This window comes from Crocodylus siamensis, chromosome 13 (assembly GCF_052110815.1).
Source record: "Crocodylus siamensis isolate JL-2025a chromosome 13, ASM5211081v1, whole genome shotgun sequence".
NCBI classification, from domain to species: domain Eukaryota; kingdom Metazoa; phylum Chordata; order Crocodylia; family Crocodylidae; genus Crocodylus; species Crocodylus siamensis.
The window spans coordinates 5,797,559-5,822,238 of NC_143407.1; the positions used below are offsets into that span (position 1 = coordinate 5,797,559).

General features: G+C 58.8%; 1 protein-coding gene across 2 annotated transcripts; it reads left to right on the top strand.

Annotated features, from left to right (window-relative positions):
* The first annotated feature begins 356 nt into the window (after window positions 1–356).
* On the top strand, window positions 357–15,575 carry ETNK2 (ethanolamine kinase 2). 2 transcript variants are annotated; one of them, XM_090025922.1, is made up of 8 exons: window positions 357–575; window positions 5,906–6,165; window positions 7,885–8,022; window positions 8,928–9,070; window positions 9,223–9,306; window positions 10,441–10,610; window positions 12,498–12,571; window positions 13,176–15,575. In XM_090025922.1, exons 1-8 carry the CDS (start codon window positions 444–446, stop codon window positions 13,246–13,248), a joined length of 1,074 nt encoding a protein of 357 aa, XP_089882048.1. In that variant the 5' UTR covers window positions 357–443; the 3' UTR covers window positions 13,249–15,575. The 2 variants fall into 2 exon arrangements, with proteins under 2 accessions (XP_089882048.1, XP_089882049.1); XM_090025923.1 differs by lacking the exon at window positions 357–575 and having other exon boundaries at window positions 5,913–6,043.
* The last annotated feature ends 9,105 nt before the right edge of the window (window positions 15,576–24,680 follow it).

Here is a 24,680-nt window from a genome sequence, read left to right on the forward strand (position 1 = left end):
CCTCGGGTCTCCATGAAGGGTCCCCACAGTGGCTCTCCCCCCTGTCCTGACCCCTGCTCTGCTAAGGATCTCTGCTCCGCCCGGGATCCCCATAGAGGTTCCCTGCGGTGGATCTCCACTCTGTCCTGATCCCTGCTTTGCTCGGGCTCCCCGCAGTGGATCGCTCCTCTGTCCCGATCCCTTGTAAGGGACCCCTGTTCCGCGCGGGATCCCCGCCCGGCCCGGGCCGCCCGAGCGGTTCCCGGCGGCGCCGCAGTCAGCGGGCGGGTCCGGCCGGCGCTGACCTCACAATGGGGCCGGACCGGGCGGGCCAATGGCGGGCCGGGCCGGGCCGGGCGGAGCGATGGCCGCGCCCCCGCCCCCACCCCTCCTCCCGCTCCGGCCGCGGCCCGGCCCCGGCTGCGGCCCCGCCGGGGGCCCGGCCCTCCAGGCCGCACGTGGGGATGGCGGCGCGGGCGGGTGGCGGGCTGCGCTACCTGGGCATCGCGGTGGACGAGGCCGACCTGCTGCCCGGCGCGCTGCGGCTCATGCGGGAGCTGCGGCCGCACTGGGACGCGGAGCGCGTGAAGACCAAGGTACGGCTCACGGGGTCCCCGGCTGCACCCCCGCCGCCGGCCCTGGCCCCCCTGGAGGAACCGGGTGGGCTTGGAGGCTGCTGCCAACCCCGGGTAGGCAGGGGAAGGAGCCGGTGGTGTTGGCACAGGGGAGGGGGCACTTGCGGCATCTGCCATCAGCTCTGAGCACCCGGTGCAAAGAGCGAGACCCCTGGAGCCGTGGGGCTGGCAGGGAGCTGCAGGCCTGGGGAAGCATCAGCCCTGTACCATGGTGGAAAATGAGCTTTGGAAGGGACCTCCCGAGATCACCCAGTGCAGCCCCTTGCTCCAAGCAGGACCAGCCCCACCAAATCTGAACTCTCTCAACCCTGCCGCAGGGAGCCGCAGCCAACGTGCAATATTTGCATTCTCCGGGTTGGAGAAGGCCAGGCACCCTGCTGCGGTTTGCAGCCTGGAGGCCTGGCTCTGCCCTCCCCATGCGTGTGTGTCTGCCCCCCTCACTGAAGTTCCCCAGGATTGTGTGCAGGATTGGGTCCCTTGCTAGGCTGGGTGGGCTGGGGAAGTGGGGCTCGGTCTCTTGAGTGGCAGTCGCATTCGGCTTCTGGGTGTGGGTCGGTTTGAGTATCAGTAAAAGTAGGGACAGGCTGAAGGGCATGAAGGTGGGATCAGGTAGGGGCTGGCTGAGCGCCAGATTTACTTGCCCTGCCTTCGCTGGAATGTAGCACAGGGTTTTGCATCCCAGGCAGCTGTGGAATAAAGAGTTGTCCAGAAGTGCTCCTGCCCCTCGCAGCCACAGAGCGCCCTGGCACACCTGCTCTTTGGCACAGCAACCCCAAAGTGTGCTCAAAAAGCAGTAGGGGAGACCCCGTTGCCCTAGCAAGCTCCTTGTGCACCTGGGCACGCACTTCCGCTCTTGATCAGATTAAAAAGAGAAACGTGCCTCGTCTTCAGTGTCCACCTGGAATTGGGCCTGGGTGGGTGGGAGGGAGCAGCAGCTGTACTGGATACATTTCTGCGTGTGTCCTGTAAAGGAGCACATTTCCAGTGCGCCTGGAGCGCCATTAAAAATGTATTAATAGCCAAGTGTAATTAAATACAAGAAGCTGCATGAAAAGAGTCAGGAAAGGGCAGATGCTAATAGGCAGGAAACTCGGAGCTGAAGCTGTAAACTTTTTTGGGCTGGGGCTGCCTCTCGTCATGTGTTGGCACAGCACCTAGCATGGGCGACCTCTCTTCTCAGGGAGGACTTGTACCTTCCCCAGCTGTATTGATATCAATGAGGCTCCATCGGCCCCTCTCCTCCAGTGTGTCCCTGCCGTGGTAAGGGGCTCTGGTTCCCTGCAGGCCTTCTTTCCTTGGAGCTAAGACTGGTGCTTTGGATGGGCTGGGGCCAGGGGATCACTTGGAGTGACTTGCTAGGGCATGAACAGGCCCATGCTGTCAGGGTACAGCTACTTACTGCATGTGCAACACTGCAGATGTCTGCCAAACCTTCTGGCCCCCAACTCTGAGGCCACCTAAGAGCAGTTCACCTCCCAGAGTGAGAAAGAGAAGTCTGTAGGTTGCTGTATAGACTTGGCCACGAAAGCATGTGGATGCAGGAGCGTCTCGTGGCATCTGTCTCTTAGCGAGCGAGTGAATATCCTGCTGCCAGAGAAGCGTGCGCTGCTCCATCGCGTGATGAGGAGAGCGAGAGCGATGAATCTAGAGGGAAGCCCAGTCGAGACCGCAGTGGGCCGGGGAGCCGGGCTGAGCTCCGTGCTTTCCGGACAGATTGACTCTGGCAGCCGGAGGCCTCTGCTTGCAGAGCTGTACATCTGGCAGCGGCGACAGGAGCCTCGTGGGGTGAAGAATGGATGTGAGAGCCCGTGTGTGGGCAGGGATTGCTTGGGATGTGGGTGAGAGCAGCGGGATGTGGTGTGCGGTCGTGCTGCATGTGCGCTGATGGGGGGCGCAGGCAGCTGTAGGGCCAGTTGGGTGCTGAATGCGCAGGTGGGTTGAGACAGGAGCAGATGGCAGGTGGGAGCTGGGGGATCTGTGCCTGTGTGTGCACATCCTGCAGTCCCTGTGCTAAGGGGAGCCCGGCATCATTTCAAAAGCTTGGCAGCACATGGCATGCCAGCCAGTACCAGGACTGCTCTCTGGGCCTGCAGGGAAGGGTTTGCCTCGGTGCAGCACAGCCCTCCTCCATTCGGCCAGGTCCGTGGTGGCTCGCAATGCTACTGCTCAGAGCCATGCCTGCATCCAAAACACCAAAACCTCTGGTCCTGCGTCTTTGACTTTATTCTTTCTCTCCTCCTGGCTGCAGTAAATCCCTCTTTTTTACTTGCCCATCCATCTTATGGCAGAAATACCAGCCCCTGTCATCTCAGTGAGGCATGTTGGACCTTTCAGGCAGGGATGGTGAGAAGGCTGTGAGCCTACTGACCACAGCTAGCTCTGCAGCTGATAACTCTCATCTTCTGGGAATGTCTCGGGACATCCCTTGGACAGCTGCCTGTTCCTGGAAATTGAAGAAGACGCTGTCTGTGCAACCAGAGGGCTCCCGCTGATGTGCGTCACCAGGGAGTGACGCCTAAGCTGCTGGGAGCCAGGACGTGGTATGCAAAGAGGGTAAAGGTCATGAATACTGTTCACACCTGGGGGAGAGCTCCGACTGGACCTGGCGAGGGGAGCCTGAGATGGGGGTCAGCTTACAAGCCAGCATGGCTGGGCGAGTGGGTACTGCTCAGCATGGACACCTGCCAGGGATGGGTTAGCCATTGCGCATCCTGCACCTGTGCAGGGGGTTGGACGAGATGATCCCTGAGGTCTCTTCTACCTCCGTCACCCCACAGCCTCCTCCAGTCTTGCGGGGGGAATAAATCAGCCTCGCTCTGTTGGCTCGAAGCTGCGGGTCCACTGACCGTGATGAAGCTGCCGAGGATTTGGCTTGTCAGACCTGCAGGGGTAGGAGGTTGCAAAACCAGCGCCATCCAGCTGTACCTTATGTTGTTCCCGCTGCAAGCCCTGCTCCCCACAGGAACACATCATGCAGCTGGCATGTCACTGCTCTCTGCACCCTAGCTGGACCAGTACTCAGGTAGCACCAGATAGCTGCGTTTAGGCAGAGAGCTGCCTTCTGAGCGGCATACGAGTCTGAACCTCCGTCTTTTAGAGGAGGGCTTTCTCTGGGGGGCACCTTGCCCAGCTGGTGCCTGCAACCTGAGTTGTGAGCTGTGGTCCTCCCTCTTTGCATGAGGATGCAAATCTCCCAATTTTGATGCTAGTAAAATGGTTTCCCTGGGAAGCTGCCTTATCCCAACAGGAATGACAAGTCTCCTCATTCCCGCACAACAGGCCTGGTCTCTCTTCTGCAGCACCTGTACTCTGTCTGCTGAGCCCACAAAGTTACTCCTGCTTGTTGCTGATGTTGTAAGGAACACAGATTTCATAGACATTAGGGCTGGAAGGAACCTCTGAAGATCAACGGATGCAGCCCCCTGCCCAAGGGGCAGGAAGTCAGCTGGGATCAGATCTGCATGAGTCATGGAAGTGCATTGCAGCCCTGGTGCTCAGAGAACAGGGCTGGGCGCGGGGACCAGGCTGGCAGAGGGCTGCTATCAGAAGCTTCGAAATGAGGACAGCTGGTCATTTTGGGGTTATTAATATGACAGCAAGTAGTGAACAGCAAGCAATGCTTATGAAGCACTCAGTGCTCCAGAGTTACCGAGCATTTAGTTGGGATAAGTGCCTGCTCCAGGGAGCTGCGTAGCCTTTTTCCAGGCACTAACATGAGCCTGCTGTGTTTCCTTTTGATGCCTGCCCGTCTCAGGGAAGTGCTTGTCAGCCCACAATTTCCTGGAGTTGACCCCTTGAAATACCCCTCCCTGCATTTGCTCCACAGACCAGTGCACATAGGAGGGTTCATGGCAGAGGGAGCTGGGGCAAGCAGAGGCCTGGCCTGGGACAGCGTGTTCCTGCAGCAGGGGAGGGGGCAGGCAGGGGGTACTCCATGTGCTTGGGCACACGGCCAAGCTCGAGAGCAGAGAGAACAACACCCTGTCTCCATCTGCGGGGAGCCATCAGTGCCGTGACAGAGGCGTCCCAGCAGAGACGTCTCCGCTGCCTGGTGCCGCCCGGCCCCACGGGGTGGGTTTGTTTATTTCATTTGCTCCTTGCGGTATTTTTATGCCAGATCCTTTGTGCTGCGTGAGGGATTCATCCTTGGGTTCGGCCCCTGGGAGCCCCCGACCCACAACCTCAGCCCAGTCCCCTCCCCACCCCAGCTTGGCCAGGGTCCCTCACCGGCACCTCAGATGAGCTGAGAATTTGGTCCCCATGATCCTTGGTGAGCCTGGATTGAGTCCAGGCTTGGAACTGACCCTGGGGTCAGACCGAGTCCTGCTAGAGTCATGCCGCTCTTGTTTTAAGCTTGGGTTGTGTAGTCATTGCACAACACATTTATGCTGAGACCTCCCTACCTCATGTTGCCTGTGACTGGAGCATCATCCCACCTCCCCTCTGTCATTTGCTGCTCTAGCTAAACCCTGAGTACGTCTGGCCAGGCAGCCCAGCGCCAACAGCCTCTCAAACCGTTCCTCCTGCTCCTGTCCTATGCGCTGGCCCCAGTCCCTTGCCCTGTTCTGGATCACTGGGCTCCCTGCCATCCCGTCCGTTGGACCCTCCGGTCAGACGCATCCCCCAGGAAGGCATCGGAAACCACATTGATAACAGCCGTGCACTGAGCTAAGCCCTCAGGAAATGTGTGCCGTTCCCTGCACAGCAGCTGCTGAAGTGTGCCCCTTCCGTACCACCAGCAGCCTCCTTGTTGCTGCAGTGCATCTTTTGGGGGAGGATGAAACTTGTGGAGTCTTTCACAGCAGCGCTGAGTGGGTACCAAAGCCTGCCAGCTGAGACCAGCAGCACCGGCTCCCAGCCTGGGGCGGGGACTTGTCTGACCTACCCCACCTTTGCGAGGGCTTCTCTGGGCACTGCCCGGATAGCAAACTGGGGTTTACTAGGGGAAGGAGGGTCTGATCACCCTGCACTCTCCATCCTCAGCCACCACTTCAGCCTGGCAGGAGGGGCAAGGAGAGGAAGGACAGCTCAGAGGATAGGGGCTTTGGAGAGTTAATTCCATGCAGTGTTTCACTACAGGTTTCCTCTCTGGCCTTGGGCGTATTTGTTGCGTCTTTCTTCATTTCTCCGAAATTGAGACATGAATGTTTCTTGGCTTGTAGGGGTGCTGGGCATAGGTGTGATGGCCATGGGGACAAGGGGTAAGGTCCACAGACTCTTGGCCACCCTCTTCTCTCCCCACGTGGCCGTGAAGGTACCTACTAACGGCTTCCTCTGCTCACCCCCTCCAGCTCTTCACTGATGGCATCACCAATAAGCTCATGGCCTGCTACGTGGATGAGGCGATGGCGGACGCGGTCCTGGTGCGTGTCTATGGCAGGAAGACGGAGCTCTTTGTGGACCGGGAGAGCGAGCTGAGGAACTTCCAGGTGCTGCAAGCCCACGGCTGCGCCCCCAGCCTCTACTGCTCCTTCCAGAACGGCCTGTGCTACGAGTTCATGCAGGGGATAGCGCTGGGCCCCGAGCACGTGCAGGACCCCCAGATGTTCAGGTGGGGGCAGTGGGGCCATGTTGCCTTTCTCTATGGCTGCCATGGGAAGGGAGAAGAGCCGGGGTCCAATCCCTGTACCACTGAGGATGACTCTCTTGGGCTTGAGAGCTGGCCCAAGAAGGGTGGTGGGGAGCGGCTAGGAGGGGAAGCAGAGAAAGGGCAGGTCTTGGTTGCTGAGATCTTTGGGGTTCAAGGTTTGGCCTGATTATAAACCACAGGCTCCACAGAGCAGGGGAGAGCTCCCCTCCCTGCCCGCTTTGAGAGCGATAGAGCTGATGGGCAGGGAGTTGCCCTTTGGCTGCTTCATTCAGGTGCCTAGAGGAATCCTATTCCTGCTATGGCGCTCCCTGGCTGAGAAGGTGGGGGCTGTGAGGACTCCTCCCCAGAGGGAATATAGGCCTGAATGGGAGGAAAGGAAGGAATCTGCCTGATCAAAGACACTCAGCCTCTCTCTAAGTGAATATCTTTGTGAGGTTGTTTCCAAGAGCCCGCCAAGCTGTTTTCCAGGAGGGAAACATGGCCTTGGCCCTGACCCAAGGGGAGGCAGCATCATTGCTCTGAGCCCCTGGGACGAGCCAAGAGACACGATTTAACCCCTCTCTCCATCAGTCTGGGTTTTCTCATTGCAAGATGTAGCGTAGGTACTCCAAAGGGGCTACCAAGAGTCAGGCTTAGGGTGTTGCAGAGAATGGGATTTGGAGGGAGCCAGGCCAGAGCTGGGAATAAAGTGTATACAACCCCCATGCCCTGAAAAGCCCTGTACTGGGAGCTGCTCTGTCCTCGCAGCCAGAGGAGGGCTACTGCAGCCATAGAAACTCTGGTGGGCTGCGCACCCAGGGGAACTGGGGCAGTAGAAGGGGCCTGTCCCCCTTCATCATCCTGCACTGAAAGGTGGGGCCGCAGGGGCAGAGGAGACAGGCTTACTGTTCTGCTGCAGACCAGCCTCCCCTTTGCAGAGCAGAGCTGGTGAAACCACAGGGTTCCCCATTGTCGATGAATGCAAACACCTTGGGAATCTGATGATTCGGTTCAAATCAGACTGAAAACAAAACATTTTTATGCTTCCCAGAACACAAGAGCCTTGCTGATTTGTTTTCAGCTTTTTTTGTGTGTGACTATTTCTCTTCTTCTCAGATTCTCCAGTGATGCTAATGGCAGCGGTGCCAACAGTTGTGACATTTGGCATGTTTCTTAAAACCCCAGGTTCTTGCATCCAGAAACTGAATGAGAATCCCAGCCTTATTTATCTGCATATTTAATTATTGTAAAAAGCCAAGTTTCTAGTCCTTCTCCTTGACCAGAAGAATTTGAAAGTCTCAAGTTTGGAGCTAAAAGACAAAGAAAAGGAGCCCCAAATTGATTGGTTTAAAAAAGAAAAAAAATGCAGTAGGGTTTGTTTTTACATAACCTCATGACACTGGCAAGATTGGCCTGGGCACCGTCAGAGAGTTTGGCCCATTAAGTCTGATTTCTTCCCCCCAGACAAAACCTTGGAACATCCTGAAAGTGTGAGACTTATGCGGAGAGCAGACTTAGCTGCCATCAGTATGAGACGGGCCTTGGTTTTGGGCCTTGATTTTTTGGTGCCTTACTTGGGACACCTTGGAACAGGTTTTCAGATGGTGCCAAGCACCCTGGCACATGGTGGAACCAGTGAAGTCTCTAAGCTTAGCCCCTGTTTTACAAGTTCATGTGTTTTATGCGTGTGATCTGTTGCAGGCTGATTGCCCAGGAGATGGCCAAAATGCATGCCATCCATGCCAACGGGAGCCTCCCCAAGCCCAGCCTGTGGCACAAGCTGCACAAGTTCCTTTCCATCATGAAAACGGAGCTCTTCACAAAGGTATCCAACCCCAGGTAAAGGCAGAGGGAGCCTAGCAGCATCGCCCCACCTGGGCCATCCCAGGGCAGCTTTCACTTGTCCTTGTAGGGGCTCCACTACAAGCCCAGGCAGTGTGTTGGAAGGGTGACACCAGCCAGAGCCTGGAAAGAAATGGAACCAAGACACAGGCCCCAGGCAAAGCCCAAGATTGACCCTAAGATCTAAGGTTGAGGCTCAAGCCTTGTACAGGTGGGTGAATCTAGAACATGGCACAGCCTGGGTCTGGATTCACTCTTTTGGATGTTGCCAGTCACCTTAAATAATGAAGGTGAATAACCTAGATAGCCAGCAAATTATTAACTGTGTTACCGTAAAACTTAGCTGAACTCAGGAGCCTTTGTTAATACATGCTGCACATCCAGCAGGCTCTGCCTAGACAGCATGTATTGAATGATTGCTTGGATTTAATGATTAACCATCTCTGGCTTTGATACAGTCAGGTCTTTTTGGGATTATTAATGGGACACGTGCTTCTTTGGGTTGTTGTTAAATCCTGTTGGGCTTGTGGCTTGGGGGCCTGGGGCTTGGCTGTAGCAGTAGATGAAGTGAGAAGGCTGGCACTTTGTTGTTATAGACCTTTCAAAGACTGTAACCAAGACCTTGTGTCAGTGCGGTTGACTGTATTAATTGCAGGGAGACATGGTAGCGAGCAGAGCATTAGGCTCCCGGCCCTGTGGTCAGGGCATGCTGCTCTCTGGGGCCACCAAGAGCTCTGAATAGCCCCTGAAGTACACGAGTCTTCAAGGCCCACCTTGGGAGCCCTACAGCTCTGACCCCTGGCTCTCACTGTGTTTTTACTCTTATGATTTGACCATGCTTGAATAAAATAAAGGAGGCTTGCTGTGCATGGGAAAGACATCGCTTGCTCTTCCTCCCCCAGCCTCCATCAGGATGTGCCCAGCCTGGAGGTGCTGGAACAAGAGGTTGCCTGGGTGCAGGAGTATCTGTCCCAGCTGGGGTCCCCCGTTGTGCTCTGCCACAATGACCTGCTGTGTAAGAACATCATCTACAACGAAACCGAAGGTGAGTTCTGGGCATTGCGCACAAAGAGGGCTGTGAACGCCTCGGGGAGTGTGCCCTTACTCCATAATGCTGTTCCAAACACAAACAGGCTGATGGACCGTAGGCTTCATTTTGGCCTCTGCTTTAACGGCTCCTTCCTTTGGGTTCCGCAGGGCACGTGCGGTTCATAGACTACGAGTACACAAGTTACAACTACCAGGCTTTTGACATTGGAAACCACTTCAATGAGTTTGCAGGTGAGCAGTCCCCTCAGGCCCTTTCTTACTTACAGGTAACAGAGGGTGCTTTTTAATTGCCTCATGAATATGCATGAGGGAACTGTGGGTTCAATTCCCTCCTCTCCCCAGTGAGAGCCTGAAATGCAGGTTAGCAGCAGCCTCCGTTGGGAGTGCTGGAGTGTAATTACCAAGCAACCTCGCATCGCTCTGCAATTACTGAGTGTCTAGACAGGGAGCCCTGGCGTGCTGTCTGCAGTCTCTGCAGCCTTCTGCTGCACTCCCTGCAGACCTCGCAAGCTAAGCAGGGATTGGGAAGGGGTGGGTTAGCCCTTGGATGGGAGACCTCTGGTAACTGCAGTGGACAGTTGAGTGTCTGGTAGTCATCCCTCGTGCTCTTGCAGGACTCTTTGGTTCAGCAGAGGTGGGTCGTGCTGAAGGATGGCATCAGCAGCTTTTGAGGGAGGCGTCGACCTGAGCTTCTCTGGGCTGGAGGTCATTCAGGTTGCCATGGTGGTTTCATGGGGTCACTTCATTCTGCCCTAGCTGATTTCCTAATGCAGGGTTGGGAGCACGTGGCAGCTCCAAGCTGCTTAGCAGAGCTCCTGCATGCTCTGGGGTGGCTGCCAGGTTTGATAAAAGGCCCGGTAGATGTGTCATGTCCTGGAGGACTGAAGCTTGGAGACCAGTGCAGACTGAATCCAGACTTGACCATAGCCGAGCACAGCTGGGACCTCCTGCCCTCTGAGATCAGTCCAAATGATGTCACTTTTAAAATCATAATTTCCATAGGGAGGGTTTTCCTATAGAGAGCAGGAAGAGTTAGGAATCAGCACAGATACCACAGGAGAAATCACAGTATAAAAGCGTAGTTTCTGCAGTTTGCTCTTGGGTTTCCCCAGCCCCAAGTCCCAACAAATCTGCTAGACAGGGTTGTGTTAGGAGCGTATGGGACCTGTATCCTTGCTTCCCCTGCACGAGCGCGTAGCAGTAACATCTCCCACTAGTGCTGTCCTGGACTGGGGGAGTGGGCATCTCCAGAGGGCTCATGGAAAGGTGCCCTGGGATTGCCCTTTTCATGATGCTGCTTTGCCCGTGAGACCCTATGGTGTTTTTCCATCTTCCCATCTCCTCATTCCTGGGTCCCGTTGGCAGGGGTGAAGGAGGTGGATTACCGGCTGTACCCCAGCAAAGACACCCAGCTGCAGTGGCTGAGGCACTACCTGCATGCCTACAAGCAACTGAACCAAGAGGACCAGGGAGGTGGAGCTGTGTCTGACAAGGAGCTGGAGACCCTCTATGTGCAAGTGAACAAGTTCTCCTTAGTGAGTACACCCTGCACAGGCAGGGGAGGAGGGTAGGATGGACCCCTGAAGCAAGGGTATAGCATGCAGGAAGCCAGTCCAGGTGTGCTTCAGCACAGCCCATCTGGAATACCCTCGCTCTGTAAGCGTCCCTCTCGGGTCCTCTGTAGGAGCAAGGTGCTCAGCAGTGCAGTGTGCTGCCCCGTTCCTCAGGACTATTCTGAGCTGTCCCATCCACTTTCCTCTGCCACCCTCAGGGATCTTGATTTCCACTGCTTTCCACTATGAATTGTCATTTAGGCCCAGCTGGTAGCCCCTAGCCATCCACAGGTGTTCAAAGTCATGAGATGCTGAGGAAGGAAGAAAGATGGGGCTCTCTCCATTGGCCTTTGGGCTTTAGAGTCTGTAGGCTGCCTCCAGGTCCAGGTTTCCAGCTTTTTTTCTGCAACCCCAAGAGTATTTTTTGAATCTCAGATTCCTTTGCAATCTGCTGACTCTGGCAGGTGAGAGAAGCACTCTAGAGCAGGGCTTGACCTGCGGGAGGTGGCAGCACTAGGTAACCCTGAGCTGGGGGTGGCTTTGTGGTTTGTGACCACAGGAAAGACTGAGGTCCCTAGCCCCTGGCTGATGGCAGCTCTGAAGAGGGGCTGCAGGGGAAGGTGGACCAGGCAGTAGATGGCTTCCTCTCTCCAGATCATCTGCCTGTGGGACTGGTTCACAAGTAGCAGCGCTAGCCTGTCATCCTAGCCCCCCGTGCAGTCACCCTGGGCCTGAGGTCTAGCAGAGCTGGGCCCCGGTGCTGTGGCTGGGTTATCAGGGGAGATCAGCACATTGGGGTCAGCCTCTTCAGAAGAGCCTGAGTGCTGATTGCTTGGAAATATGGCTCGGAGCTCTTACTGGACCAGAAGCTTAAAGGTGGCTCTGACCTTGCTGGACCCTACTCATATTTGCCAAGGGCCAGACAGTCTGTACTGGCCCTGCTGAAGAGATGAGAGAAAGGGGCTTGGGCAGAAGAAAACATAACCCTGCATTGGGCTGGGGGGCGGAGGCAGGCACCGGTGCTGTGAGGCAGACGGCCAATGCAAGGGCGATGCATGCAGACGGTGAGTGGAGGGGGTATGCACAGGAGGTGGGAAGAAGCTTCAGCTACCTGTTGGGCTGAAGGTGGGACGGATCCTGCTGAGCCCTGGGGTTCAAGGCTGTCAGACTCTGCCAAGGCTACTTATGTAAGTGACTCCCACAGAGGGCAGCAACCTGCCAGAGCTGCTCCAGGGACCTTTGTACCTGGCAGCTGGGAGGGGATTTACCTTCCTCAGAAGCCAAGTCATAAACAACCTCAGATAGGTCCGCAGTGAGGACAAACCATGAGCCTGGGGAATGAGGTGCCGGCGGGGTTTCCCCTGAAACAGCTGGCTTCTACCTTGAGATGCTGCTGCTATTCCAAGCATGCAGGGGAGGAGATTCATCCTAGACATGCTATAGTGTATGGGGCACCAGACAGCAAAGGACAAAAGCCAAGGCTTGTTCCAGCTGCAAAGGGTCTGGCTGGGATCTTTGGTACCAGGAAACACCTAAAGGTTATCTGGCTCTGGTGGATTTGAAGGCAGCCCCACCAGTGTGTGCTGTGGTCAGACAAAGCTGTGGGGCTCTGGGCTCTGTCTGGGGGTGCTCAGTGCTTATCCCAAATTCAGGTCCTTCATGAGGCAGGCACAGGAACACGCTGGCCAGCCTCAAGAGCATTAAGGTTGCTCACAAGCTGGACCCCCAGCTGGCTGTAGATCCGCACTGCTGTGCTGAAACCAGTGGTGCTACACTGCTCTACACCAGGTTAGGGTCTCAGCCCTGGGTGTGGAGACAGCAGTAATGTATGGGAGACTTTACTGAGGCTGGTTTTTCTTACTGTTACAGGCCTCCCATTTGCTTTGGGCATTCTGGGCCCTGATTCAGGACAAATACTCGACCATAGACTTTAACTTCCTAAGGTGAGTGGGTTCCTGCACCAAGCCAGAGGCCTAAATGGGGAGAGGTGGATGTGGGCAGGGCAGCCCCTCGGGCAAGGCCCTAAGCCAAGATGCCCTTCTGGGGCAGGCTGGTAAGAAGCCCTTTGCTGTTTTGCTCTGAGCTGGCAGCCTTGGGCAGCGTGCATTGTTTCTGCAGCACCCGTCAAGGCATGTTGGGAGATGCTCCTCACACGGGCATCACTCCTGCCTGAGCTGAAGAGCCCTGCTCTGTTCTCTGAGGCCGCGGTGAGCTTGGCCACCCCTAGAAGGTGACAGTGCTTCATTGTCAGACACATGAACACCCCTGTGCACTGAGGATAGGGGCTGGTCAATTCATTGCCTCCTCAAAAGTTTGGCCCAGAAACTCCCGAAATAAAGGCAGCAAACTTCTCCTTAGGTGCACACAGCTAACCCCCCGGTATAAGCGAGCCAAGCTCCCAGGCTCCCTTATTATCTTTTCTGAGGAAACCGCTGCACCCCACCAAGCAGCTGCTCTCTTTAGGTACCTCCGATAGGGTAGCTGCTGTCCTGGCTGCAGTCTGTGCTCCCTGGTGCTAAGCCGGCCTGTGTGTGCATCTCGTGGCAGGTATGCAAAGCTAAGGTTTAGGCAGTACTTCAAGGCAAAGCCAGCGGTGACCGCCCTGCACGTGTCCAAGTGACATCCCTGCCTGAGGAGTCCTCCGGTCCACAAGATTGCAAGCTATTCTCTCCGGCCGTGTCCACGGACCTCAGTCTGTCACCCACCAGTGGGGGGAGCAGCCACTCTGGAGGGAGCGGAAGTGGGAAGAATGGGGGAGGCTTTCCACGGAGCTGGCAATTGAAATGGATGCCCCTGGGCATGGCAACACCATCTCTGGCCAGGGCCCAGCGGTGGCTTTGCTGGAGACGCTGCAACGTGTTCAGAAAAGGACTTGGCTTTTTGTCTCAGATTGAAACACTGGACCACAAGAGATGCAGGAAGCCCGTGGGCTCAGCCGGGCTGGACAGGGGAGTGCCTTGCGGACTGGTACCGCCTTCACAGTCAGCACTGGCCTGGCCCTGCTCTGCCCTAGGGCTGGGTCGCCTCGTGGGTGTGCTTCACTGGACTGAACTGTTGCTGCTTGGCACTACATTCTCTGTGGGGATGTGCCATCGATTTTGCCCCAGCAGGGAGGGGTGTCTGTCTCTACCTCTTCCGTCTGCCCCAGGGCCCCTCTGCCCTGCTGCCCCCTCCTTCCGATGGACAGGCGCATCCTGCAGGGTCAGTGCTGGCTGCCCCAGTGGAAGACTTCTCCAACCGGGATCTTTGTGGCTGCCTCCTTCCCTGCCACCCCAGCTCCTGTGCAGCTGCACAGCAGGCCCCAGACCCAATTTCCTCCACCCCCAGCTCCCAGCCGTGGGCAGCACGGCCCTGCCTCCCTCTGCCCTGGGGCGGGCTGAGCCCAGGAGCTCTGCAGGCCCAGGCTCCTTCCCCTTTCCTCTTTCATCTCACTCTTAGGGGGTCTTTTCTCCCACGTTAAACAGGGCTGGAGGACTCACTGCTATGAGCCCTGCAGCTGCTGCACCCAAGGCCCTGGGGCTGGGAGCCTTTCCTTTCCTTTAGCCCTGAGCCTTAAAGGTGGGGTCAGAGTAGCTATAATGAGTGTGCCTCCCTACTCCCTTCTCCTTGGCAAAGAGGCTCCTCTTGTCCCGTGTGCTCTCAGCATCCACCCTTGCCTCAAGGAGGGGACAAGGGATCCTTCATGCCTAGGAGGGGGCCATGCATCCAGCATCTTGCCCAGAAGTGGTCTGAGGGCCCTGGAGACCAAACCAGGGTTGCGTGTGGCTGCTCTGGGCTCTCTGCTCTGGTCTGCCCTTGGGCTGGAAGCCTGAGATCTGAACCTTCCCTGGGGTCTGGGGCAAGCGGGGCATGTTGGGAACTAGAGAGGATGGCTCTGGGTTTGAGTGTCCCCTGGCTCTACCCAGGCAGTGAGCTCATGGTGCCAGGGGCTCTGCAGGTGTGTGCCGGGGTTCTTGTTTTGTGCACGTGTTTGCCTCAGGCTCTTGCTTTGCCTCAGATTCACAGTCCAGCTGCTGCCATCTCTGGGCTTCTAGCAGGGACTGGCACATGGCTGGGGCCCAGAGCATGCTTTATACCCACCTCAGATGTGGCCGCTGAGCAGAGCTGTAAAGGAAGCAGGTGGGAAGGCAGGGGGGCCTAACCCTGCACCCCCTTGGTGGCTGCATGGTTAAAGCCTGCACCCTCTCCAAGCCTTTGGCACCTCTATGCTGGGAATAAAGGGCCAGGAGAGCCTGAAGGTGGGAAGTCCCCCTCTCTCTTGGGTACGGGTCCTCAGGGGTCATGTCCAGAAATGGTTGACCTGTTCCTGGCAAGCCCCAGGGTCTGTGGGTAGCTGAGTCCCTCAGGGACTCTACCCTGTGCATGGGGAAGGAGCAGTCCTGGCACAATAGTCCCATGCATCAAGAACAGTCCTTGCCCTTCGTTTCGTGTGCAGCTCAGGCAGGTGTGGGGGCATCACAGTGCCCACTTAAGAGCTTGCCCCATGCTCCCAGGGGGTCAGCTGGGGCGCAAGGAGGTGGCTTTAACCCTTTCAGTGGCTCGTGTATGAGCTGCAGCATGTAGGGAACATGCAGGGGTTTGGAGGGGAACCGGGCTCCCCACCTGAGCTCTGGGGAGCTCGACAGGCTAGTGGACACTGGTGCCGTTGGTAGTACCAGACAATCCTAGCGGCTGCTGCAAAGCAGAGCACGCCAATGCTGGAGCTACACAGACAGGGAGAGGGTGCATCCTGCTGAATAGGCACGCTCCCAACCTTGGGCTGCCCGCTCCCTCTGTCCCACCAGCCCCAAGCCCTTCTCTGATGCATTAGAGGGTGGCAGGTGCCCTCTAAAGGGGCACCAACAGGACCAAAGCTTTGGTCCTGAGGCCTCAACCTGCAGAAGCCTGTACTGCTCAGTGTATTGATGTTGTCTCCAAGAGAACGGTAATAAAAAGCTGCTGTCTGGATCCTGCTGAATGGTGGGTCTTTGCCTGAGATGGGGGTGGGGTAGCACAGCTGGAAGAAGGTTTCTGCCTTGCAGCCAGGTAAGCACCGAGTTAGCTGCTTGTTCAGAGAACTCAGTGCTGTCTGGTCCTGTCTCTTATGGCCCAGGTCATGGCTCCCTTGTCATTACAATGGCTCTGATTTGTTACAGGGGTTTTGCATGAACAATTCCCCTCTAGGGAGATACTATTTTGCAGGGGTGTCATTAAGCTGGGAGGTACTCTTGGTTTTGAACCACTGTTTGCTACACAAGCGGCTATGGCAGGGCAGCTCTCAGTTCATCAGATGCCTTGAATAGTCCCTCACAGTTTACAACCAGTTGGTGGCTGCATTCACCCGGCAGTACATAGCCTCCAGTGCTGAGGGCTAGTTTAACTCTGCTCTCAGGCAAAAGGCTTTGATGCTGAGGGGCATTTCTCATGGTGAAACCTCTGAGTCCTACTAAGGCAGGAGAGAGGAGGGGCCAAAGGGAAAGGGGCATTTGTCCAGTGGCTACAACACTCAGAGCCCTCTGCCCAGTAGCAGGCAGGCAGTTGTCCAGGAAATAAGTGGAACAACTTGCTCACAAGTGCGGTGGCTTCTCTCTTTCCTGGAGCCTTCCCCTTGAGGCCAGCTGCCCTACGAAAGTTGCTTTACCATGGGTATGAGATAAGGATGCTTTTTGGCCTGTGCTGGACAGGAGATCCCTTTTGGCCTTTTTTATCACCTGTGGGTCTTTGCACTGTGTCTGCTGCCTGCATCTCTTAGTGTTTGGCAGGGGCCTGGTGCATTCCCCTGTGGTGCCACGAGCAGGCAGGGGCCTATTATGTTTGTAGGCAGTACCAGGGACCCTCTGCAGGGAGTGTGGAGGTGTGAGGAACTTTCCCCTTTGATGCAGTGGCCCCCTTTGATACAGAGAAGAAAAGAAAGCGACAGCCCTCCTATGCCTGGGGTTTGCGTCTGCCTGGATACTCCAAAACTGGGGGTCAGCTCAGGCTGCTGGAACCTGAACCCAGATGATTGGTCACTGCAACACTTATAAGCAGAGATGAACAGGAGCAGGGCAGGGCTTTGGCTATAGTAAGGTCGGGGCAGGCAAAACACAGCCCATAGGCCAGATGCAGCCCACCAGGCCATTCTGTCTGGCCTGAGAGCCCCCTAAAAAATTTAGAAAATTAATATTTATCTGCTCCTGGCTGCCTATCAAAGATGAAAGGAGACAGGGGCAGTAGGACCCAGGAGAAGCCAGGAGGACTCATCAGCAAGGCCCCACCCCACCCCCAAATCCCTCCTCCTCCTCCACCTCCCACCTGGAAGTCTCTGCCTGCTGCAGCTTTCACTGCTTCCCTGCACACAGCGGGCCTCCAGCACCACGTGGCCCCTGGCTACATCGCTGGACTGCAGGAACATGGAGACCACGCAGGTACCCTGGGGCTAGGAGTGGGAGGGGGGGTGTGTGTCTGCCTATGTCTGAAGTATAAGAGAGAGAGCGCGCACGTGCGTGTGTGTGTGTTCGTTCACAGAGACAGGCACATTGTGTGTGTGTGCATATAGAGACAGGCACATGGGGGGGTGCGTGCGCACATGTTTGTAGAGCGAGTCCCACACACACGCTCCACCATACACATGCTCTCACACCCCTCCTTGCACTGCCATACATGCAGAGTCTCACACCCAAACCCCCTAACACACCCAGCCACCCTCCCCCCCACACACAGATCCCCACAAACCCTGGAACCACCCATACCCTACATATCCACACACACACCAACATGCTTCCTCACCCACACTTCCACACCTATCAACCCCTGCACAACCCCCCCACACACATACCTACAGCTCTCCACAAAGCTATACCAAGCCTCCCATACCCCCACCCCCTTCAATATACAAGAGCAAGGCTTCATTGTATGCTATCGTGCAATCTCCTCTGCGTACACTACACAAACACATGTACATCAGGACACAAATATTTTTTGAAAGCAAATTAATGAACATTGTAGATGTTTGATTTTTAGAATACAATCTTGGTATTTATCTGGTTCTGAGATGGGAAAAACTTTTACTGAAAGGAGTACATCTGGGGCCAAGGGGAGGGTCTTCTGGCAGCAAAGGTTGGGTGTTAGGGCATGGGACTTCCAGGCCTAAGATTGTGACCAGGAGGTGGGGTTCCTGTCAAGTGGCAGGGCCTTGACAGCTTGCCAAAACTTGATAAGTGGCCCACCGGCCAAAATAATTGCCCCTCCCCAGTTAATGGAAGGGGGCATGGGGTCAGACAGAGCTGGGGTCTGGATTCCTGCTTTCACTCTGTCCCCCATCCTGTGCAACCCCAGGCCCCCTACTCCCCCTCTCCTTGGTGAAGACCCTGGGAGACTGTCACCACGACAGCACTTCCAACGCTAAGTCCTGGGTACCAAAATGTCAAATGGAGCGAGGGCAATGGGGACAAAGGGGTTTGCTGTGCAGGCCAGTAGACATCCGTGCGTGCTTCCTTTATTAACAAATATCTGCTCCTCCCTAACACCACAAGCCCAAGCTGCAGGGACCCGCTTGGGATGCCTGGAGAGAACGGTCGCGTGCTGCGGCCCGGTGCGTGCCCACCACCCACGTTGCGTGGCTGTCTGTGTTTGCGGAGGGTGCGGGGAGGGAGGAACCTGACTTGACTTTCAGCCCAGCTGCAAAGCAGCTCCGGTTATGTAATGAAGGTTGAGCTCTCCATGCAGCGTGCCCCTATTCATGCCTAGGTGTGTGGGTGGGCAGCTGCCTCGCTCACTCCCCTCCTGTGTCTCTCTTTCTCCCTTCATTCATTCATCTCATCTGCATGTTTTACAGCCCCTTGGAGAGAGGGCACAATGATCCCGGGTCTACCATGGGAGCTTGTGCCTCTCACTCTCTCCTCATGGGCTGCTCTTCGGATCCCTTACAGTTCAGCAGTTTGGTTTGGTCCTTGGACCGGTGTTGTTTAATATCTTCATCAGCAAGTTGGACAAGGGTGGGGAGAGCACCCTGTCCAAGTTCACAGATGACACCAAGTTACGGGGCAAAGTTAACACACTGGAGGGCAGGGAGCCGATACAGGCCAATCCGGACAGGTTGGATCAATGGGCAGAACGAAATAGGATGCAATTCAACACAGACAAATGCAAGGTACTCCACCTAGGGAGGAGGAATCCCCAGCACACCTACAGGTTGGGGGATGACCTCCTCAGCAGCTCGGTGGCTGAAAGGGATTTTGGAGTCATAGTTGATGAACATGAGCTGGCAGTGTAACAAAGCCAGCAACAAGGCCAATTGCACCTTATCCTGCATTAGTAGATGCATGACCAGCAGATGGAGGGAAGTGATCCTCCCCCTCTATGCGGCACTGGTCAGGCCGCAGCTGGAGTCCTGCGTCCAGTTCTGGGTGCTGCACTTCAGGAGGGATGTGGACAACATGGAGAGGGTCCAGAGGAGGCCACTCGCATGATTAGTGGCCTCCATGCAAAACAATATGAGGGGAGGTTGAGGGGTCTGGATCTCTTCAGCCTTCACAAGAGACATTTGAGGGGAGACCTTGTAGCAGCCTGTAAGTTTATCAAGGGAGAACAACAGAGAATTGGAGATGTGCTGTTTACCAGGGCACCCCTAGGAGTAACTAGGACTAATGGGTACAAACTAGTGGAGAGTAGATTAAGGTTAGACATTAAAAAGAAATTTTTCACACTAAGGGTGGCCAGAATCTGAAACGGGCTGCCAGGAGAGGTGGTACTGTCACCTCAGTTGGAGGTCTTCAAGAGGAGGCTGGATGGGCACCCGGCTGGGGTCGTCTTACCTGGGTCCTCTTTCCTGCCTGGAGCAGGGGGTCAGACACGATGATCCTTCAGGGTCCCTTCTGACGCTACAATCTATGAATCTGTGAGATCCCCGACTGAAGCCACTGGGTACAGATAAACCCGGCGGCTCTCCCATGCCCCGGCTCTCCTGGTGGACAGAGACCTCTGTTGCCCCCGTGATTATTTTTTATTCTGCCAGGCTCAAGCTTCACACAGGAGTCCAGACTTCCCCAGGGCTTGGGTTCAGGCCCATTTCTACTTCCAGCTTTCTGTACTGCAGGGAAGGAAGCTAAGAGGGGTTCAGGGGCCAGCTCTGCTTTTGAGTACAACAGGGTCAAACTGGAGTGACTTCGCTTGGTTTGCCCAGGGCAGGATTGGCTCCCTGGATTGTTTCTGGTTACATTTATTTCCAAGGCCCACTAACTGGGTTGGCAGAGGCGCTGATTGCAGGGGACTTCACGGACATTCGTGGGAGCGAGGAGCATCCGGCGCCTCTGCAAACCAGGCTGCCGAGATCCCCTCATTGCCTCTAACCCGGGGCTGGAGCTGCCGGAGCACCCCCAGGGTGGGCACCCCCAGGCCTGCAGCACCCTTGGGGCTGCTGCACCCCCCGGGCAGGGCCCAGAGCTGACCCTGGGCTGAGCCTGCACCGGCTGGGCTGGCTCCGCACCCCGCGCTGGCCCTGCAGCCGTGTATGTGGGACAGAGGGGCCAAGGGTGCTGTGTGCCCACAGGGTGTGGGGCCCAGGGTGCCCTAAGCTGGGCTGGCCCTGTGGGCAGCACCACAGCCTCCAGCGCGGCTGCAGTGCAGCCGGGGCAGGGCCAAGTGCCCAGGGCTCGCCCCGACTCTCTTCCCGGCTCTGTCAGTGCTTGGCGCTGCGCTGGGACAGGGAGCCCAGGCTGGGCCAGGTTCAGGCCACAACAACCGAGCCGGGCCCGTGGCCACGAGGAGGTGTGAGTATTGAGTAGGGCTCAGGAGAGGCCATTGCACAGCCCTGAGCCTTCAACCAGGGAGGCACTTCGTGCCTGAGCGGGCAGGGGCAGGAGCAAGCCCCATTGAGCCCACCTCCTCCCGGGGCTCCAACGAGTGCCTCGGGGGGCTCGCCCCTGAGCAGCCTCGGTTGAAGGCCAGCGAGCTCCTGGCAGAGCCTCGGCCAGGCGCAGGCTGCAGGTATGGCGTGGTGGGCCTGGGCAGGACCTGCCTTCGCTGCAGGGCAGGGAGCTCCTCGCAGCCCCAGAGCGAGGTCCCGCTGCTCCCAGGACTCGGAGCAGCGCCTGAGCCGGGAGGGCCGGGGCAGCCTGTGGGAAGGGGCAGGGAGCCCCTCCCAGACCCCCAGGGAGCCCGGCCTGTGCCCAGGGTTCAAGCAGCCCCCAGAGCCAGGCAGGTCTGCAGTTCAGCAGAGGTCCCAGGGGTCCTTCCCCAGCGAGAGGGAGGTCCCGGCTCCCTGCAGGAGCCCCAGGCTCCCAGAAGCAGGCCCACAACCGGGGGCAAGGCTCACATGGGGGTAGATGGGGCCGTGCCACAGTGCGAGCACGCTTCTGCCTTCGAGCAGGGGCTGGAAGAGGTGGGTCTGCCTTCAGCCTGCAGCCACGCGCGCACGTGATCCAACACAGGGGAGGGCACCCTGCCAGGGCAGAGGAGGTTGTGTGCACCCACTGGACACCGGGCGGCTGGAACAAGTCCTCTCGGCACGGCAAATACGATGGCCCCTGGCCCGCAGCGGCTGGGCAAGCAAGAGCGAAAGCCGGGCCCGGAGGACGCTGCCCCTGTGCAGTCCGACCCACGGGCCCTGCCTGACAGCACGGGGCCTTGGCCACCAGGCAGGCAGGGCCCGTGCCCTTCCCGGGGCTCCCCTTGCAGTGGGGCCTGTGCATGTGCGCAGGGAAAGAGTCAAGGGGCCCAGAAGTGAGGGCCTGAGCCAGCCAGGGCCTGTGGTGCAGGGTGCAGGGCCTCTCCCTGTGGGTGCTGTGGGCCTGGGTTCAGGTTCAAGTGCAGGTCTCTCCCTTTGGGTAGGGAGGTGCCGTCCTCTTGCAGCGGAGGGGCCTGGCCCATGCGTGTCAAGGGGCCCACAGCCAGAAAAAACTCTGAGCTCTCCCCAGTAGTCTGGTGGTAAGGGTGCTACCCTAACTGGCAAAGGTGGTGGGTTCAAACCCACCCCCAGCTAGAGCTCTCAGGCCCCTTGTTCGGGGGCTGGGTTGAGTGGGGAGTGTTTGGATTGGTGGGGGAGGTGGAGCAGGAGGAAAAAGGCTTTCCTTTAAAAGCCAGGGGTTTTTGCTTTGTGCCCCAAAACAACCTGGCAGACACCAGGTGGCTCAGGACATATCCAAATGGGCTACAGCTCCAAGTCCCCTCCAGCTTTCAACCAAGATCACCTCTGAGCACCAGCTGTTAGGCAAGCGCTGGAGGGGAAGTCGGTTGCATACTAGTTGGGGCCAGAGGACTCAAGCCTTGCAGAAACTTGAACCCGCAGCCCCTGCCACCAGCGGCAGTGTCCCAAACCACCCTGCTAAAGGGCCAGCCTGACTGCAGCCCTTCCCGTGTGTCTCTTGACCCGCCTGCCCTGCAAGCAAACAGGCACCAGGCACCCCCTGGGGCTTAAAAGGGTCAAGGTCTCAGCAGCACAACTCACACCCACAGCCCCCCAGTAGCGCTCCACCACCCTGCACCGCCAGCCAGCTCTGGCAGACCGTCTCTTCCTGGCCCCTTGACCCGCCACCTGCACCGTGCACTGGGCCCATTGCAAGGGAGCCCCAGGGCAGCCGGGCCCCGCCTTGCCCCAGGGCCCGGGGCAGTGGCACGGGCCACGGAGCTGCACTGCGCTGGGACACCGCCCCCACCCCTGGCACGGCCTCTACATGGCCCCGCGGCGGGGGGCTTCACTGCGAGCGGGGCTCCCCTGGCCCCGGCAGGGCCCCTCTTTTCCGCCGCGCCGCGGAACGAGGCGGCTCCTGCTGCTGAAACCTGCAGCGACGACCGGCCCGACCCGCGGGCACCCGGCGCCGGAGCCCGGCTCGGGCACACGCGGGGCTGCCAGGGCAGGCGGCCGCCCGCGCTCCCCCGTGCGCGGGGAGACGGTTATGTCGCGGGGCACAGCCCCCCCGCGCGGGCACAGCCCCCGGGCCGGAGGGCCCGCGCTACGGCCCGGCCCCGGCTTCGCCGGCTCCCGCCCGGGGCCTCCCCCCGGGGCCGCAGCAGCGCCCGTGCTCGGCGCCAGGCCTGTGGAGACGACCCGGCTCCGGCGCTCCCGCCCGGCACGAGGCGATGCCGCCGGCCCGGCTCCCGCGCTCGGCTCGAGGGCGGCTGGAGCCCCCGGCCCGCGCCGCTGCCCCGCACCACCTGCCCTGCGCGCCCGGCTCCCGCGCCAAGCGCAGCCCCGGCTGCGGGACGAGCTGGGTCAGGCCGGGGGGCCGCACCGAGCTCCCGCGCCCGCCCCGCACGCAGCGCAGCCCGCGGCGGCCGCGCCCGGCCGGGCGGGAGGGAGGGCGGGGCTCGCTGCCGTCAGTCACGGCAAGGCCGCAGCCCGAGCATGCGCGGTAGCGCCCAGCGCCGGGGGCCGGCGGCATCGCCTCGTGCCGGGCGGGAGCGCCGGAGCCGGGTCGTCTCCACAGGCCTGGCGCCGAGCACGGGCGCTGCTGCGGCCCCGGGCCGGGGGGGCCCCGGCGGGAGGGCGCGGGGCGGGCGAAGGCAAAGCCGGGGCCGGGCCGGGCCGTGGCCCTCCAGCTGTTCCGGGGCTGTGCCCCGCGACATAACTGCCTGTCCCGGGCACCGCGGAGCCCTGAGACAGGGCAGCCGCCTGCCCTGGCAGCCCCGCGTGTGCCCGAGCCGGGCCGAGGGGACGGGCTGCGCGGGCTGTGCCGGTCGTCGCTGCAGGCTTTAGCCGCAGGAGCCGCCGCGTTGCAGCGAGGGGCGGAAAAGAGGGGCCCTGCCTGACAGGGGGAGGGGAGGGGAGGGGAGGCCAGGGCTGCGATGTAGCCCGCCCGCCACAGCAGCCGGGGCAGGGGGGCACGGTGCAGGGCCTCTCCCCGTGGGTGCTGCGGGCCTGGGTCCAGGTCCAGGTCTCTCCCCTTTTGTGGGGAGGCGCCGGCCTCCTGCCGTGGAGGGGCCCGGGGGTGCGTGACAAGGGGCCCAGGCCCGGATTTGCTTTCAGCCTTCCCCTGTAGTCTGGTGGTAAGGGTGCCACCCTAGGTGGCAAAAGTGGTGGGTTCAAGCCCCACTAGTGATTGGAGCCGTTGGCAATGAGTCCTTGGTCCCTGGTCCCTGTGGCTGGGTGGGAACAAGGAGGTTGATCTGGGGGGGCAAGCAGGGGTGGGGGGTGGGGTGGGATGGAGTGGAATGGAGAGTGAGGGAGAAACTAGGCCTGGGAGCTGGGTTGGGGGTGGGGACAAATCCAGGGGGTAGAGCTGAGAGGAGTGGTGGGGAAGGGGGATCTTGAGCAGAAGATAAAGGGAAAGAAAAAAGGAGTTTTTTTTATTCCACCACTCCAAACCCAATTTTTTTTTCCTTATTCTCTTTTCCTCCCCCCCCCCCCCTTACTCTCTTCCCCCTGCCTTCCTCTACAGCTCCCCCCTCCCTACCCCCTGCCCCCTGACTTTCTACCACACAACCTCTGAGTGTGCACTTGGCCACAAGGGCTCACCAGAGATCCAGGAACCCAAGGACTCCAGTCATTAGTGGGGTTTGAATCCACCACCTTTGCCACCTAGGGTAGCACCCTTACCACCAGACTACTGGGGAGAGCTGGAAGCAGCTCCGGGCCTGGGCCCCTTGACACGCACCCGCCGGGCCCCTCCACTGCAAGAGCACGGCGCCTCCCCACAAAAGGGGAGAGACCTGGACCAGAACCCAGGCCTGCAGCACTCAGGGGGAGAGGCCCTGCACCCTGCACCCTGCACCACAGGCCCTGGCTGGCTCAGGCCCTCACTTCTGGGCCCCTTGACTCTTTCCCTGCGCACACGCACTGGCCCCGCTGCGAGGGGAGCCCCGGGGAGTCTCTGGCTTCTGCCTGCCTGGTGGCCAAGGCCCCGCGCTGTCAGGCAGGGCCCGTGGGTCGGACTGCACAGGGGCAGCGTCCTCCGGGCCCGGCTTTCGCTCTTGCTTGCCCAGCCGCTGCGGGCCAGGGGCCATCGTATTTGCCGCGCCGAGAGGACTCGTTCCAGCCGCCCGGGCTCGAGTCCGGAGACGTCGGGCTGGAGGCCGGGCGCTCTGCCTTAGTTTCCGGGCACGAGCGAAGCCGCGCGGCACGTCCCCGTGGGCCGTGGGGAACGGTGACCTCCGGCT